The sequence below is a fragment of the Pipra filicauda genome, unplaced genomic scaffold (assembly GCF_003945595.2).
Source record: "Pipra filicauda isolate LSUMZ 115617 unplaced genomic scaffold, ASM394559v2 scaffold185_size1782982_pilon, whole genome shotgun sequence".
In the NCBI taxonomy this organism is placed as follows: Eukaryota; Metazoa; Chordata; class Aves; order Passeriformes; family Pipridae; genus Pipra; species Pipra filicauda.
Window position 1 is genome coordinate 113151 of NW_024104293.1, and position 19311 is coordinate 132461.

Genomic DNA, 19311 nt, shown 5'->3' on the forward strand with positions numbered 1-19311 from the left:
TCAGGGCCTTATGCTCTGGGCCTCTCCAAGCTATGTCAGCCCCAGTGTAGGTATGTTAGTGAAGGTACCCCTGTATTTCTTACTCAGAGGAGGAGTGATGAGGGCCCTCCAGGCTGGCGCCATGTGCAGATGCAGCTGGGCTGGGGGACTGTTGAAGCTGAAGATTTTGCAGCTCTGTTGTCACAGCAACTGAGTGACTCAACCTGACACACTGTCTTTGGCCTGAGCTGTGTGTGCACACCAAACTCCTGCCTATACTTCCAGATTTAAGGGATTATTTATTATCACAGAATCACAGAATAGTTTGGGTTTGAAAGGACCTTAAAGATCATCCACTTCCAACCCCCTGCCATGGGCAGGGACACCTTCCACTAGCCCAGGTTGCTCCAAGCCCCGTCCAGTCTGGCCTTGGATACTTGCAGGGATGGGGCAGCCACAGTTTCTCTGGGCAACCTGTGCCAGGGCCTCACCACCCGCACAGGGAAGGATTTCTTTCTAATATCCCATCTAACCCCTGTCAGTTTGAAACCATTCCCCTCTGTCCTATCACTCCATGTCCTTGTAAACAGTCCCTCTCCAGATTTCTGCATCTACACTGATTATTATGCTGATTAATTACTTGGAGATGAGATTTTCTGTTTTTTCCATGGCTTCTGACTAATTTGCAGAATTTTGGTTAAGAATTATTGTCCAGGAAATTGCATTAATTAATTAAGCAAGGGAAGTTGAAAGAATAACAAACAGGGTAACACAACAGGGAACTTGATGTTCACCTGCTGCCTGAACAACTCAATAGGACAATGAGGTCCATGGTCAAGGCTTCCCAGTGAACAGACCCATAATAATACTTCAGAACTCCTTCCTATCCTTGGAGGTTTTGTTGTGCAGGTAAGGAAAGTGGGAGAACGAGAGCAAAGAGAAGGAACCGTCATCCCCCTCCTGGCTTCCACAACTCACCGGCACCCCTGAAGGGCTATGGGTGCTCCCCTGAAACAGCTGCAGCAGGAAAGAACTTCTGCTGGCTGACATGGCAGTGGGTTCATGCCTCCCTGCCCAGGAGTTCACAGCACTGCAGGAAAAATAATCATTTACAGAGGAATTATTTTGGCCTTCAGCAACATGAAACAGCCAAATGTCACAACGCCATTTAAATATCCATGGAAGAACAGACTGGCATACTGTTGTTCTTAAACAGAATGAAGCACCTCTAAAAATGGAGATAAATATACTTGGGATGTTTCTATGTAGCACTTACTCTGAATTCTCCAAAGCCGCTGGCATGCAGCTCTTCACCTTCGTTTACCAACCTGATATAATCTACTTATGCCCAAACACAACCAAATTTAACAGTGTAAACAATCTAACCCAGTGTTTACCACACTACTCATTCTCCTCAAGAGAAACAAAGCTATAATACCATAAATACATAAGCAATTAACTGCAGAAACCCAGAGAATCCTGAGGCAAAGACATCAGGAGATCCTAAAAATGTGAATATTGCCCTCCTGAAGCCCCCAGATGCACTCCTGCTCCAGTAGCTACACACTGCTCAGAGAACAGCCAAGTAACGACTCGCCGAATTTAACTTGTAACAGCATCGATAAAGGCAAAAACAATGCCTGGGGTTTGTAATGGCAAGTTATTAATAGGGCCTTCAGCTCTAAAAGCTGCTGTCCCTGCAGAGCTCTGCATTTATGAAGTGCAGACACAATCTTTCTATACTTAGTTTTGTTTGTTCGCTCATTTTCAAAGCAGAGAAACTCAAGTGCAGGTGCCCGAGAAATCAAACGCCAGCAAAAATTCATGAAGACACTGTGCCCAGTGCCTCTTTGTTTATTTGCAAAAGCCCTGGGGGAAAGAAGGGAACATTGTTAGGCTTTGCCTTTTCTTTTCCTTCTCCTCCCAATTATTTTTAAAAGTTTAGCTTCAGGTCTCAGGATAGCACAAGTGCTTCAGATTTTGTCACCTCATTTAATTTGTCGAAAATCCAATGAAATGAAACAAATGTTCCATCCCAACTGTTCTCTGTGCTACACTGAGAGTGAATCACTGCTTTTTTCCCCCAAGCCACTCCATGCATTAGCCATTAGATCTGGATTACTGGAGCTTTCTGGAAGATAGAATCATAGAACAGAATCACAGAATCATGTAATGGTTTGCGTTGGGAGGGACCTTAAAGATCATCTCGTTCCACCCCCTGCCATGGACAGGGACACCTTCCACCAGCTCAGGTTGCTCCAAGCCCCGTCCAACCTGGCCTTGGACACTTCCAGGGACGGAAGTGTCTCTGGGCAACCAAACCAAACCAAACCATAGTCCTGATCTGTTTCCAATAACTTAATTTTTTATTCTGTAGCATCTGCAGAAATAAAATAACCACAGCCTTTCTGAGAAGGACATATATGAGAAAGGCTGATCAAGAAAGACAAAAGGCAGCTTGATTTTTTTTTTTGCTCAAATGCAATCACTTCCCAACACACGTATTCTAAGATTTCTAAACTTAGAAATAAAAGATCATTCTCCTTGGGTGCCCTGAACAGCCTTTAGACAACAGAGCTTCTTCCTCCACTGTTCAGAGGGAAGAACAGAGTTTCTCATGTCACAGCAATTGTGTTCTAAAACAGTAAAGACATAATACTCTTCAGGGTCACAGACAACACAGAGGCTTTGGTTGGCAAGGGTCGTGCCTTGGCCCCTGGGTCTTTTGTATGTGAAGAAACAGATTTCCTCTGAATTCCTCTGCTGCTGAGCTGCTACCTGCTTCCTCAGACCTGGCCCAAGAAAGCACAGGGGGATTTGCACCTCCAGGGAGATTTCTCCATCTTTAGCCTCAACAGTTTTGCTGATGCTGAAGACAATATCAAGGAACAGTTCTTGGCCAGCATAAATAAGGGGCACAGAGCTCATTTCTGCATCTGTACTTTTACCTACATGTCTTCTCCACAAAATGTGAAAGCCTGTGGGTTTATTCCTCTTAATTACAGTTTTAAGTGCTCATGCTGGGACCCTGCTGATCTTCCTCTATGGCCTCTTTTTATCACCAAAGTGTCTTCAAAAAGGCCACCATTGTACTGTGAGAACAAGAGGTGCTGCAAACCTGCCAGGCACCATCATCACAGGCTTTCTCCATAGTCAAACCCAAGGCATCCCTCAAGACAATCAGTTACCAGGTTTGTTTCCTTGAAAGGAAGAGAGAGCTGAGACTTTCTCCTCTAAAGAACAACTAAGCTGAACACTGTGCTGTCAAGAGGAACTCCAGACTCCCTGCTACAGACATACAGACCACTGTAAAACTGTCTGTTAGATGCTTTAATGTGTCACCTCACAGGAGGTGACTCCATTCTCCAGCCAGCCCACACCTGGGATTTAAGTGTGTCCAGTTCAGCTTGGGAAAAACGTTCACTTCCTCTTACGCCTAGAGCTGAGTTATTTTAGTCACATTCTGGCAAAGGTGCCAAGATGCCAGAAGACAGAGCTGTCAAACAGTGCGACTCCCTGCCACCTTCATCTCATGCTCTCTGTACTATTTTCAGAATCAGGGATGGAAAGGAGCTGTAATTCATCTAGGGGAAAACCTTAAGCCAAAAGACCTTTTGAGGATGCTTTCCTGCTTCTGTTTGGAATGGGAAACATCTGTTATCCTGGGAAGTCCTGACTCCTGATGCCACCAAGGTGAACAAGGCAGATTTAGGTGGCCTGTTGGACCATGGAGCAGCTTTCAGATGTCCCTCGCCTTGCTGAATGAAACCACTAATAATTTGGGCAAACCCTTTACGATATACACTGTGGTACAACTGCTGGGGATACAGACAAAAAATGTTCCAATCCACTTTTCCACCTCAAACTTTTATTTTAAAGATCCTTACCTTCACACTGCTCTTGTGGATGTCATTACTTACTACATATGCCAACAAGTGACTACTACAAGGACATCACAATATTTGTACTGAAGTTGAAAAGCTAATTTAGATGGTTAAAATGTGATTATATTTAGCTATCAACAGCAAAATCCCATTCCTTTCCTGATGAAAAATTATCAATATACCTGATGTCACTTACAATGCCAATTCAGCACAAATGAAAAAAAGACCAAACAAAACAAACAAAATAACAACAGTTTTACTAATGCTTAAACACCATGAAAATATAACATCACTACTGGGCAACATGCCTGCTCACTGGAATAATTACAATTATAAGTTTAAATAATAAGCATTCCAAGCTGAAACTGTTGTTTTAAATTAACAACATCCCTTTCTATCCTGTTAACGCTTATTACCAAGCTTACAAAAATATTTAACATGCAACCCCTCTTCAGGCACTCTCATCTGATTTCCAAGTGCTGCCTCACACCACAAAGCTGAGCAGAACTAAGGGAGCTGGAGCTGCAAAGAGAACAGGCATTAAAAACCATGACCCTCCTCACAAGGACAATTGGATTTGCACCTCGGAGATAACGGAAGAAGGGGAATTGATCACTGGCTTTCATAAGGAATCACACACAGCCACGGCAGGGGCTTCCTACAGGTCCCAACCCAACCCTTTTCAATTTGCTTTGGCCTTTTCTTGAGAAGTTGATAAATGAGCAATTTTCCCCCTGTTCTTTATACTGGAAGATTAATCAGATACACCATCAGTAGAACCAAAGGAATAAAAGGCTTGTACAGTCTCAGGGCCTTTCTGCAGATCTCTCCTTTGCTTTTCTGCTGCATTTGTGTTGACTTATAACAGCAAAACCCCCAAGTATTTGGATAACTACACATATCTACAGATAAGCACAAAGAGAGAGAATGCTCTAGAGAGGAGAGAGCAAGCCAGCTATTTTTACTCCTGTGCACTGAAACTCACATAAATCAATACATAAGTCCCTGTTAAACCATGCCTGCAAAAAAGCACTTCCAGATAAACCAGCATTAGAGGTGTGAATGAAGCCAGTCACCCACATCAGGAAGGTGTGAGCTTCAAACCACCACTCTGAATTACAAACATTTAAACAGCAACATTATGAAGTAAATCTGCTTTAAATCACTCAAAGAACAATTCTGGGATGAGAGAAAGCTTAGCACAGCTCCCGCTGCCGTAGCCAGTTCACTCCCCACGGTCCTGGTGCCAGCTCCAGCTGTGGCTGCACCCAGGGGGGATCCCCACCCTTTGTCCGTACAGTGGCAGGTGACAAAAATGTGTGTGTTTGCTTTGCATTGGAAAAAGGCACCGTTTTTTCTCAGGACCATTTGCTCCTCTCAATAAAGGTGCTGAGAGCAGTGGCCTCTACGCTGCTGGGGAGCCCGATTTCCTCCACAGAGGTGGGATTTACAGGGTTAGGGAGGAGCTTCTCATAGAAGAACTTCAATATTCCAGGTCTTTCCTGACACTGTTGATGGTGAAAGATGAGGCCAGGAGTCCCTGAGCCAGGTAAGAGAAGGTGTGATTACAGATGCTGCCCCATAACAGAACAACCGTCCCTGCAGGTTCCTGTGTATCCCACCCCATGTGTTCCCCCACCTTCACTGGGCACAACAGGAACACCCCACAGGGAACTTCCCAGGATCTCCCACCTACCTGTCTACTACACTCAACCTCAGGGCATTCCCAGGCTGCAATGGAACACATTCTGAAAGTCAGCTCTGCTCCAGTTCTAAATGTCATGGGACACTCCCAGAGAAACACGCACAACTCCCTGATCCCACCTGACAACTGGCAACCCAGGAAATTTTCATAGGGAGAAAGTCTCCCAGTGACTTTCTCCCATTCTACACCTCACCTGCCTGAAGTCAGTGCAAGAACAGAGCTGACAGGACTCTTCCATTAAAATCCAACACCATTACAACTTCTTTAGGACACATGGATCTCTACAAGAGAAACTGCATTACCAGATCAAAAGGCAACTGAGGCAGATTTGGTGAGTGTGCAGAATCTGTCGGCTGTTTTCATAAAATAGCATCATTAAGATCAACCTTCATTAACCTAAAATAGGCTTTTTCTTCATTCATTCATTTATCAAATTGGGCTTCCAGACACACAGAAAAACTTATGAAATTACTTGAGAAAAAACACCAACTAGTTTTAAATTTGCCTCCTCTGGAACTTTATGTAGCTCAGCTAGAGCTCAAGGTAAAAAAAGCAAGCAAGGGGAGATGGATTTTTAGTACATGTTAAACTCCTGTTTTGTTTTGCAGTAATGCAGGAACAAAATAAACACTGGAAAAGATATAACAAGGCTATGAAACCTGGCCACACCACAGTTCTGTTTTCACATTTTTGTGCCTCTGTAATTAGCTTAGAAACCCAAAGAAAATCCTCCCTGGCACTTAACTGTGTGATATTTGCTCTAAAAACATCTGGTGTTTAGTCTATAAATACTAATATAGCCCAGAAACAGTGGAAAGACTCACAGTGCCACATTCATGCAGCACAAAAAATCATAGTTAAGGGTCTGGTTTGGGTGTTTTTGAACAGAACAAGTTTTGCTGCATTCAATAAGACAGACAAGTGCTCTTCATCCAACCTCTGCATTCCCTGGGACTTTGGCAGTGATGGTTATCAAGACTGTAATTTCCTGTGTGAGCATGTCAACTCCTGCAATTATTAGCACCTGTTGGTAAATAAATCCCATGGTTACAACATCCAATTATAGAATCACGCGGTAGTTGAGGCTGGAAGTGACCTCTGGAGAACGTCTTGTCTAAAGCACCCCCCTGAAGGCAGTGACCGCCAGCAGCTGGCTCAGGGCACTCTGTCTTCTGACAGAGATTCCACAACTGCTTTGGGCAGCGTGTTCCTGTCCCTCTCAAACAGTACAAAAAGTGTGTCCAAAAGCCAGTTTATTGTCACCAATTACAAGGAACCTAAGGCACAGGGAGAGCTCTGCAGCCACTGTCCCTCACCCTCGTCCCACACCAGTAACGCCAGTGTCACGGAGCACAAGGCCATGGGGATGAGGGCACCTGGGACAGAGGGAGTGCAAGTGAATGAACACAGAATCATTTAAAATGAACATCACCCTCCCTCCAACAGGGTCTTGCACTGAATTTCCTCCCATTAAGTTCCTGAAGCTTTTTGTGTTTTCTTTTAAATACCTCACCACCTGTGTTAAGAGTCTTTGGAGTATCTTTCCTGACTATGACATTAATCCTGACAACAACCTGGGCTTCAGAACACCCTCCTCCATGAGCTCAGATGTGCTTAACCATCACAAGATGCTCAGGACACAGTTCAAATCCCCTGCTATGTCTCACAGTGAATGAGGGACGAGCTGTGTGCTCAGTGAGTGAGCAGAGCCGAGCTCCCTAATTACACCAGAGCAGGGCGTTACTAACACAGCGGAAGGTGACTTCAATCCTCAACTTTTTCTTATCCCTGATAACCCAGGTCTTGGCTCTGAATTCTCCCTGCTTTTCAATAATTCCCACTAATCCTCTAATACGCAAGGGAATGCCCTGACTCCACATCTGCTGCACTCACCTGAGCTTTTCTTTTAAACACCAGAATCCAAAATGTGTGAGATCCTGTGTATGCAGTGGATTCACAGTCAAACCTTTCAACTGCCTTCCCTTCACGTCACACAGTTCAGAAATTTAGTCTCTGCTTTTAACAGGCCCCAGGTGCTGAACCCACCCCCTTTGCTCTGTGCATCTCAAAACACTTTCCCAGCAAAGCACATCACAAACACATGTACCCAGTACTGACTGAAAAATTAATGACAAATAACAGCATGTGGCACAGAATATATTGCATGAGAAAAAGAGAAAGGCAGGCATGAGAAAATTGCAAATATCTCTTCCAAAAAGTACCACGAGAACTTCTATTTTAACTGCTCATCAGAAAAATACACATGGAGTAAAGGACATAAAGATAATTCTCCTGTATTGGGTAAGTCCTCAAACTACTCATTTTTAACAGCCAAGCAGAGCACTACATACTAAACATGAAACCGCAGCCTTGTACTCCCAAAAATTCCTTTCAGCAGCAGAATTGAAATCCAAGTTCAATTTTACTAAAACCTTTGCACAGATCTTCTTTTTCCTGGCTGGAATCAAGGCCCATTCTTTCATAAGATCAGTGTTTTAACCACAAGGGAAAAAGCCCTTGATTAATAAATGATGAAATTAAGCAGCACAAAGGAAATTAATAAATTGAGAGATAAAAGAGGCAGAGTTAGAGGAACATTCTTCCTGGTGAGATTTTCTCAGTGCATTACTGGACCACACCAAACGTGCATTTCCCATCAGTGCTCACACTCCAAGAAGGAGAAAAAACACTTTTCTCGAAGATCAAACATTAAGTCCATCCACAGCTCTACGTATTCCAACAAAAAAAAATCCCAGATCTTTCAAATTACGGCTTTATGAACCTCTACAGCCATTTTAAACAGATTTCCACCCTCAAAACTTACAGTCAGGCTCCCCTAATTTGGTTCCTGACAAGTCCAATAGTTCTGGTCCACATGTTCAGAGAAGCCTGACTTTTGACAGACAGACAGCCTTGAGTAGGGTAGAATATGAACACATATTCTGTCTTGGTAAGCTTGATATACAAACCCCAATTCAACTCTATTATACAGCAGTACTTAGCAAATAGCTTTTGAGCAAAACAAATCATATCTGAGCTTTGGCTGCATGATTACAATACAGTGATTAATTGGTTTAGTGTAATCTCTGCTTATAAATCAATTAATGAATTAGTGAATTCTGATGAATGTTTGTTGATAACGCATCATTTTTCTGTTTAAATTATTAGGTTGTGCCTAATAATTTAAGGGAAAGGTCAGAGATTCACTTTGTTCAAAGATAAAAGGTATGCACACAAACATATATAAAAAGTAATAAGCTAATGATTTGACATCTTTATTTTCCACAGTTTCCTGCATGAACCCCGGGCAAAGGAGCAGCAGTGAGGTCCACCCTTACCTTAATGTTGCAGGCTTGTTCCATGAGTCTCCGGGCGTTCTCCTCAGCTCGGTACCTCTTGGGCAACTGAACCCTGAAGAATTTTAAAGCTCCTTCAAAATCAGCTTGTAGAAGGTCCTCTTTGGAGGTCTGCAATTAAACACAGGGAACTACAGTAAGCCCTGGGAACGTGCAGCCACGCTCTTTTACTGGGTTTATCATTTACTGGGTGCATCCCAAGCCACCAATATTCACATTAGCTCAAAACCATCCTCCTTGAAATCAGCTCTCTAACCCTGCCTTGTAAAACTAACAGAGACTAAAGCCCATCCAAGGAATCCCAGGCAGGGCAGCACAGAGGATTGCAACCTCGGAATGGATTTTATCCTTCTATACCTGCCCGGTGAGAAATGATTCTGGCTCAGCCTGTCAGGATGTCAGTGAGGAGAGAAACAAAACTCAAGCAAACACCAAAAACCTAAGAGAAATTATAATATTTTCTGGAAAGTTTATGCATTAGACCATTGCTGATTCTCATAGTGCTGCCTTAGAAAGACAATTTGTGTGTGTATATATATATATATATATTTATTTTTTTTTAATATATATAGGCACAAACATGAAGAGCAGAACATATGACTCATATGAGGCATCAGCAAGTCAATGTGCTGGAGTCTGTGACACAATTTCTCAAAGAACACCGTGCCAGAAAATGGTTTACCTGCTTATTTCTACATCTGCCACAATCCTGCACCTCTCAGTGTGGGATCAAGCTCAACAGGTCAGAAAACGTTACACATGGAGCATTAATCCAGTTCTCCCACTGACGGAGAAATTCAAAGGGACAAATGTATTCACCCTAGGGTTACTCAGACCTGCCCCAAGAGATCCCAAGCCTTGGGATAGTTCCTTTAAACAGTTCACAGAAGCTGAATGTCCACACAAGACATTTAGGGCACCATCTCAAAAATGTGCATGTCAAGGTTTTTACCCAGCAAGGGTAAACAAATCTGTGTCAACACGAAGTGGAGACCTTGTGTAACGATCTCACTGCAAGTACCTCAGGAGCAGCCCAGGCACATTTGGTTAAGGTTAATTGCTGAATTAATTGCTCAAGTACCACCACCGCCATTTCCATGTGGGCATCCTCCGCTTTCTCAGGAGTAACACTCTGTGTTCATTTTTTGCCTCATTTTAGGCAGTAAGTATGTTACATACACGTAGTTTTAAAGTTTAATTCATGTTTAATTGATGTTGTTAATCCACTCAGAATAACAGATTCACAGGATGCTTTGGGTTGGAAGGGACCTTAAAGCTCATCCAGTGCCACCCCCTGCCACGGGCAGGGAAACCTTCCACTAGCCCAGGTTGCTCCAAGCCCCGTCCAACCTGGCCTTGGACACTTCCAGGGATCCAGGGGCAGCCACAGCTTCTCTGGGCAACCTGTGCCAGGGCCTCTCCACCCTCACAGGGAACAATTTCTTCCATTTATCCAATCCAATCCTGTCCTCTGTCAGTTTGAAGCCATCTCCCTCATCCTGTCACTCCAGGCCCTTGTCCAAAATCTTTCTCCAGCTCTGTTCTTTTCTTTCCTTAGAGTTCTCCCAAAACCTGTTTGATCCTCCCTTCATTCACTGCCAAGGAAGCAGCTGGGTCATCCCTGGAGGGACACAGGAAAAGCTGCCTGTGGGATGCTGATGAGAAATGTTCAGCTTCCCAAGCTCTCCCATCTGATCCTGTCCACGAGCACTTGGCAGCAGCAGGGCTTGGCTCAGTGAGCCGAGGCCGGGGTGGTGCTGACGGAGAGCTGGGGCACTTGGAGAGCTGAATCAGATCCAACACCAACTGCTCCTGCACTGCTTTTCCTGAGGTTAGGAATGCTTTTGCCACACCCGAGGCCAGATCACTGTTTCACACTCCCGATGGGCTGGTTTTAGGATTCTCTGGAAGTGTCAGAGAGCGGTGGGAGCACCCCCCAGCACCACAAATCCAGCTGGAAACCAAGCACTTCCAGGTGGAATTCAATGGATAAAGGTGGTGGAAAAGCAGTAAAGGTTTCATAATCCTGGAATCATTAAGGTTGGGAAAGACCTCTAAGACCACTGAGTCCAACCGTTAACCCAGCACTGCCAAGTCCACTGCATAGATTCTTCCTAGAGGTCCCGACCAGGCATTTTTATTTTCATTTTGTATTTAATTTATGTTTTTTGTTAAATTAGCAAAATTCATTTAGAGGTTTGGAATTATTTTAGAAAGCAGAGAAGGAAAAAACTTTTAAAAAGGTAATAATCAACAATTAAATAGCCCTGTCAAACTTCAGGACCACAGATGTACCTCATCTTTATGTCCACAGCACTTAATTTAAAAATAAACAAGAAAAAAAGATGGAAAGAAAAAATTATAAGGCAAATTATTATTATTATAAAAGAAAAATTATATTCACATATAATTGTCAGAAAACAGAATTATATGTAAAACATTTAAGTCTCCCAGGCCCCTGCTTGAATCTCTAATACTATTTTAACAGTCCCCAACAAATTACTCTCATTAAACTGTAACTATAGACAATTTTGAGTTCTCAACCCTGAAACATCTGCAGAAAATCCCACAAGATCATGGAAATAAGAACTTCTCTGACAGAGTTTGCTGAACTCATCTTGTAGTTACGAAAACTGTAAACCATCCCATTGTTGGTTAAATGAGTGGTGGAGCCCAGACTTGTCAGCTCCTTCTATGTTTTCATTTCCTTAAAATAATCTGTTGATCAAAAAATTAGTTTCACTAAGGGAAAAAATAAAAATGGAAATTTTGGCATCCCAGGATTCACAATTCTTGACATTTTGTGATTTTAATCAATAACTCATAAAGACATCCCCAGGACCTTTTGGCAGCTCTTTGAGAGGCAGAGATTAGTACATCCCTTGGTTTGTGTCACTCAGCTCCTGGAACTCTTCAACAGCTGATTTCACTAAACCATCTGTAAGTTTAATGAGCCAATAATTAAAGTTTGGCAAGTGTATTTCATTTTTGTGCACTTGGTGACTTCATGACAGTTTTTATTATTCTAGATGTAATTTTTAAATAATCGTATTTTTGCTTAAAATCTATTTCTAATCCCAGGCAAACAAGGAAACACAGAGAGAACTATGGCCAAAAGGCTCAGTTTACCTTTGAGGGTTTGACTAAATATGTCCCCAAATGTCCTTCCCCCATCACTTAAGTATTTCAATATATTCATAAAATTATCTTATATGGATGAGTCACAACCAAGGGAAAGCCCTTTCCCACAAGTTCTAACAAAGCTTTCAAATATAAAGGCAATGTTTGGAAAAAATGTAAATGTTCAAGAAACAGGAAGAGAATTTGAGAGACTTAAACAATGTTTATTTTTAGATTTTTTAGTAAATAATGTTACTGCTACATTCTCAAAAATATTTAGGAAACTGTGATTAAGACAAAGGACAAAGCCTTGGCTTTTTTCTTTAATTTAATTTCTCTGTCTTCAATTATTAATTCTGCAGCCTCATTTATTACTGACTCTATCAACTAAAACTCCTATTCCCAACTGGGAACTCATACGGCAGAATAAATTTTGGAACAACCACACTGCACTTCCTTAATTTAATACTTCCTCCTTCATACAGATAAAAATCACTAATTTCCACAGAATTTTACATATATATTTAGATTTTTTGTAGAATGTCAGTGAGCATAAACTGCCTGTTTCACACTTTAATGAACATGTGTCAGGAACGAGGCCAAGTTAAAGGCTGAAGAGTCTGGCTGTGCTTTGCTCTACTATTTATTTTGCTTCTAGGAAATTCAAAATGTTTAAAAGGATCCTCCAATTTTTCAGAACAAAATATACATACATATGATATAAAGGCATCTACTTCTATCTGTTTAATGCCTGTAACACACAGATGCGGCTTTAACTTCTTCAACAAGATGTACAGTAAAATCAAGGCTGTTTTTGTCTAACCCACTGCAGTGCTGCATGTTGCACAACTTTGCTCTGTGCTGCCCTTAAACACGAGCCACAGGCCTGACCAGCTGCTCAGTGACTCCCAGAGGATGATCCTGACCTTCCGTCCTGGATAAACTTGGGCTCCAGGCCTGGAGAAGTTCAGTGGATAAAGCTAAGCTGCCACAGTGACATCAGCACACACTCCTAGGGCAATACATCAAATGAGTCCTTTACTGGCATCCCCTATGCCCAGATATTATCAAACACATTTTCCAAAATCACATCCATGCTCTGTAACACACTGTTTGGTACAAAAGTGTTATGGGAACAAAGCAGCTCTGGGTTTGCACACGATGAGCTGAGACCACAAACATGGCACTAATCCTGTGCACACCCAGTAACATCCCTCTGCTCAGCAATTCACTCCTAGTTGTTGTAGCTCCAGACTTAAAAGGCAAAGTTCATTCTGCCACACAAAACACTGATGAATGCGGGCAAGAAAATCTCCTGGCTTCACCACCCCTGGTCATCCCAAAGGGAATAAACCCCCCAGGACCAGCGCTGTTCCACTTGTCCATCAGCACAGGAAGCTGATGCAGTGAGGAGGTGATCAGATTTTTTTTAAGACTGGCATAAAGGTTTCAGATGATATTTCTCACCTCACACTGCAATGGCACATACTCTGCCCATCACAGGCATTTATTTCCAAAATCACAGCAGAGAGAGAAGCTTATGCAAATAAATCTAGTGCTTAATTTTATGAAATGCTGAGGTTTTGAAGTATCTTCAGTTCTGATTAAAGTACAAATTCTTGGTCCTCAGAGATTTCTCACTTTTAAAATACTATGAGAAACACGGTCTCGCCTCTCTGCAAAGGGTGTGTGTCAAAAGGGATGTATGTCAGGAGAGGTATATTTAGCTAATAAAGCCTGACAGGGAATCACATTGATTCCACAAGTCATGTCTCTCTAACAACACAAGGACTATTTGTATTATTTTGCCTTTTTCACCCTCTTTCTTTCTTTTTTAATAAACAATACTATGTCATCAGCAAGGCCAAGCTGCCTGGGAGAGGAGGGTTGCGAAATTCCCTGGTGTTCTCCATCTGGAGGGCCAGATACAAAGGCTGATTAAGTCAAGTGAAGAAGACCTTCCTTGGAGCTCATCACAGCACAGTTCAGAGTCATTTGGCAGCCCTTGCTCAAGAGACCAGCAGCAGCATGGGATATAGGCTGGATGAGTGTTGTGGTACACTGGGAGATAACTGGAGTAATGGTAACACACCCAACAGCCCAAACCACATGTTATCGGCCCCTGGACTCAATTCTACAAGTGACTGTAGGTCCCCAAATCCAGCGGAACTTTTTAGCAGCCATCAAAGAGTTAGTGAATTTTTGATTTTTATCTGCCACCTCCCAGTGCAGGGACATGTTGGTCCAACTCGCCACCTTGTTTTTACACTGAACAGGTTACAACACGCAGAGCATGTGCATTTCTGGGAGCACTGCAGAGACGGAGTCGGGAGTGCAACGAAAATGCCGGACAGGTCACTGTGTATAACCACAATATGGGCTTGGGAATAAAGGAAAAGCACAGAGGAAATGGGGGGGATCAGGGAAGAACTGTCACACCAGTGGATCACACCAAAATGCCACGCTGGTGTCCCAGGCCATGGAGTGAGCGACCCTCAGAGCTGCAGCCAGGAGTGGTGACAACAGCCCCGAGCAGACCCAGCCAGCACCGGGGCCTGACTCCTGGGTTTGCCACTGCTCTGTGGTTCTGAGGCTGCTCTTACAGCAGGAGAAATGGCAGAAGTGCGTTCTCTGTGCTGTACCGTGCCACACCGACTGCAGCCCACTCCACACACTAGCAGCATTTGCTATGATGGATGAAAACACCCTTAACAATTTGTCTCCCAGAGCATTCCACGCAGGTATTTTCAACTTTTTTACACGCTGTCAACTGTCTTTTCAAAATGAAGCACAGAAACAGTCAAACGCCTAAAGACATCAACACAGCTTGATTTTTGATGAATGTTCAAAGCCACCCTTTGATGTCACAAGTGTAAAATCTGAAATGCTGAGCATTAATGCACTTTGCATCAGTACCTAGAAGTCGACTGGGCATGCTGCTTATCTGGAATGTTTTCAGGACTGAGAACAAAAGCATTCACGGCTTTAGGAAAGATGTTTTTTTATAATGCAGCCCTGGATCCCTCGAGCTGGCTAAGGAGTGGCACTGGTCCCCATTAGCAGGACCAGTGTCCAGCACTCCCGACCTAACATCAAAAAGGACTCCGTGCTTAGGAGATGGATTATGAGAAGCCAAGAGGAAAAAACAAGAGCTCTCTCACCCCTCCAGGGATCAGGGGCAGGGCTGGGAGGGAGGATGGCAAATTCCCACAGAATTAATGTCAAGAAAAGGTGATCTCACCGCAAGCAGCCGAGGCACAAAGAGGCGATGCCCCATGCCCAGAAGTTCCAGCACCCGACACGCATATTCATTCACCAGCTTGCTCCTCTCGTCGTGCATGTCCTGGGACTTCTTGGCAGGAGGGGTGAGCTTGGCAGCTGGGCTTTTGCAAGGCACCCCTTCTTCCATGAGCAGGAAGTAATAAGTATCCAGAGTGAGGAGAACAGGCTTTGTGAACGGCAATTTCCAAAAGTGCAAGATTAGGAGAGCCAGCCTCCGATCCCTGGGATGGGCTCGGATGGCCGCTCCAGCAACGCCCCTCGGTCTCTCAGGAAGAAGGGAAAAGCATCTTTGCTAAGAATCGAGGAAAAATATGATCCACCGTGTTGGCTCAGCTAGAGTCCGAAGGAGATTTGAAAAACAAACCAGAGAGAACATGGATCTAAAAAATGCACGTAAAAAGGAGACAAATGGCACAGAATGAGGGCAGGGAAGGTGGGCTGGGAGCAGAGCAAGGGCGAGCAGGGAGGGCTCAGTGTCCGTGAGGGTGTGTGAGAGCCGGGAGCAGCGCTGGGAAGGGCAGCACAGCCCGGGCAGTCGGGAGGCTGCACAGAGAAAGGGATGAGCTCATTGCAATCCCTGCTCCGTGACCAGCGCTCCGAGCATCAGCGAGGAAGGGGTGGGAAGGAGGGGGCTGGGAAGGAGGAGGAGGAGGAGGAGGAGGGGGTGCCTGGGCACCGGGAGCCTCCTGGGGGAAAATGCCGTAATAAGAAGCCAATGGTGAGCGGGGACAGCCGGGCTCCCCCGCCCCAACACCCTCCATCAGATCCCTGCGAGGGGCTTGGCCGCTGAATCCCGGCTCACGGCACATCCACCGCATCCTCCAGTGCTCCAGGGTGGGAGGAACGGGCCTCCCAGCGACACAATGACTACATTCCATGGGCTTCTGAACGATGACAGGCTCGGGGAGATAGGGCAGGACACCCCCACCCTCGCAGGCGGGGAAGGGAGAGGGGCAAAGCCCTCGGGATGGGGAGAGCAGCCCGGGCAGCCACCGCCCGGCCCTGCACAGCCCGGGCAGGGCGGGATTCAGTAATTCAAACGGCGCTCATTTCCAGCACCGTGCTGACGACGGGCAGAGAGGGAATGATGGCAGCACACATTTTTGAAGAGATTCTAGAAACCTGCTGCATGTTCCGGAGGAAAATGCAATGATGTCACACCTGGAGCTGCCTGGCATTGCTCCCGTGCAGGGAACAGCAGAGGTGCCTCTGCCATCTGCTGCTGCTTCATGTCACAGGGCTGCATTTTACAAAGTGTGTCTTCATGCTCCTTCGTTTTTGAGCTGCCTCATCATAAAATGGGATATGCAACTGAACAATACCCATTTCCCACTGGAGCTGACAATAATATTCCATACATTTCTAACAAACTGAACGGTGGTAATTTAAAATATTGTGAGGAGCTCTACAGATCTAAACCACATTAATGGCAAACAAATGTATCTTTAGGTCTAAAAATAATTTGTCTAATGTATCAAGAAAAAACATATTTATATGAAAAACATCAGTAAAAATCTGTAGCATGGGGTCATTGAATTGAAATAATAACCATGTTCAGGAGTAGTTAAAATATGAAAATCATTTAAAGTTATGGTGAACAAGCCTAGGTAAGTACTGCAAAAAGCAGAGAAAATTAGAGAAATAAACTAATTACTTTCAATCTGATAAACAACCCATAGTGAACTCCCTTCAAATACCAGCAAATTTGCTTGGATTATCACCAAAGTAGCTCCATCCCTGCAGGTCACCTTGGCCCACAGTGACACGAAGCAGGTGGGAAAAGAGTTAAAGCAGAAGTCACAAGTCAAAGATGACAGGTGATGCCAACTGAAGACAACTAAAGCACCTGTAAATGTGCAGCAGTGAACAGGCTGTTTGATACAGGTGGTGCTCTGAAAGCTGATTTAAATAGCTCAGGTTGCAAACCACTGTTTTGTAGATGAAAATCTGCAAAGGCTACAGCAATTTGGGTGCTTGCTGAGGTCCCCGTCGAGAGAAGCCACGACTCGCTTCAGCAAAAAGAAGCCACAACCAACACAAGTTTCATTCCAGTTTAAGACTCTGGTGAAGACTGTGATGGGAACTCTCCCATTCTTCCCAAACTCCCCCCACACGCAGTTCCAGAGACTGTGGTTCATTCTCCAGTCTGTTATTCCGCCCAACATTTATCCACCACAGGTTAAATCACCAGCTCACCAGATTTTGTTTGTAGGGTGAAAGGGAGGAAAGGAAAGCAAAGGAAGGAGCTTTGCCTGTTTTTACTGAATTCTAATTTAAACACCTGCTGGTAAACATGATATTCTAGAAACATCAGGTTCCATCTTCTATATACAAACGGAAACATTGCTCAAAACACTAAAAGGAAGAAATAAGAGCCTTATACTGAGGGTATTGGGAAGCAGGTTACAGAACTGACCAGGAGCAGAGTCAAGAGTGACCTGGGGACAAAACAGGCAAGAGGACAGGTAATTCAGAGCCCTGTCCATGTAAAAAGCCTTAAATTCTTTATTGCATAAGTCAGACTTTAATCAGCTAATAGCTCTGATCCTTACAGAAATTCAGGTTTGGTTTATTTTGGTTTATTTTCACTAAGGTCTAGGCTTAAGAAAAATAGAATTAACTGCTTATTAAATAAAGTCTTTAATTCTAGAAAATTATAATAGGATCTAATAGTTAGAAGCTAAAACTAGATGAATTCAGGTTATAACTAAGGTGCCAATTTTTAGGAATGAGGAAAATTAACTACAGGATTAGCTTCCCAAGAGATGTGGTCTACTACCAGTATTACAATTTTTACATCAGGCCTGGGTTTCTGTTTAAAAAGAGGTCTCTCAAATCCAAAAACTTCCAAGGCTTGATAAAACCTCCCTTAATTATCAGCTGAAATCCACTGCTCTGTGTTTGTCCAGGAGCTCCTTTCACACAGCAGAGCAGTGAACCCTCATTAACATTTTTATACTCCCTACCATTCTTACTTCCACATTCTCTCTTATTTTTGTCCATGTCAGACCAGGAACTGATTTTACCTTCAGGTAAACTTCACAACTCTTATCCATGACACTGGATTGCTGTCCCACATTCTTTAGAAGGGCCTAAGTGAAGTGAACTTGAAAACTAAAAATGGCCCAAAGGGCAGTAAGTAAGTAGGATGTCTGAGGACAAACGTGTTACTCATGGTTTGATTTCCATGTCAAGGACTATCTGAACTTTAAATGCAGTTAAACTCTGTTCCTGGCCTTCCTATCCATGAAATGCCTGTTTAGGTGGTGCTGATGCAGTTCAGAGCTGCTCAGACATACACAGCTGAGGCCCACTGAACTCAGAAGTGGCTAACGCCAATAAAGTCTTAAAGCAAATAAAACCATGACTTGAAATAATCTATATTTTCTGAATTCTTTAGCAAGATACCAAGGATCTCGATGGGGGGTCCTTTACAAATATTAAATCTCTGTATTTCAGTGAAAAAAATGACTGACTTGGAAAAGCTAAATAGACTAAAACGGAATAACAACGAGGAAGTTCTCCTTCAAGCTTATTCCTATGAAAAGGTAAGGCATTGTGCACCAGAACAGCTCTGAAAATCCATACAAATGATATCATAGCCACAATAAGAACTTGACCTCTTACCTTATCAGACATTACTTTGTCCTTTCTGTTCTTCAGGGCTAATTACAAGTGTGTAATCTGGATTTAGCAAAGTTTACATCTTGATCGTTATGAAGAAAGAACATGATAAACCAACTAACGTCCATAGCAGATTCCAGCAGAGATCTCTGCTGGGGTCTGTGAGAGAGTGAAGGATGAGGTGACAATGTCTGCAAATGCTCCTAAATTATTCAGGGAGTTAAAGACAGGGGTTACAGTAAAGAACTGCAGAAGAACCATAATAAGAGACTGAGTGACTGGGCAACAGAACACTGAAGGCAAGTTGATCCAGATAAATATAAATTGATGCATATGGAGAACAGCATCAATTTTCCATGTT

General features: G+C 43.6%; 1 protein-coding gene across 8 annotated transcripts in view; it reads right to left on the reverse strand.

The window, feature by feature from the left end:
* The window catches only part of RABGAP1L (RAB GTPase activating protein 1 like), a 245133-nt gene that overhangs the window by 50503 nt on the left and 175319 nt on the right, over nucleotides 1–19311 (reverse strand). For 7 of the 8 annotated variants that reach the window (XM_039380098.1, XM_039380095.1, XM_039380097.1 and 4 more), the window contains one exon: nucleotides 8907–9035. In XM_039380098.1, coding sequence (XP_039236032.1) covers nucleotides 8907–9035 — 129 coding nt within the window. Of the gene's footprint in view, nucleotides 1–8906; nucleotides 9036–15285; nucleotides 16055–19311 lie in introns of those variants that run through there. The other variant, XM_027741726.2, reaches the window with a different exon arrangement.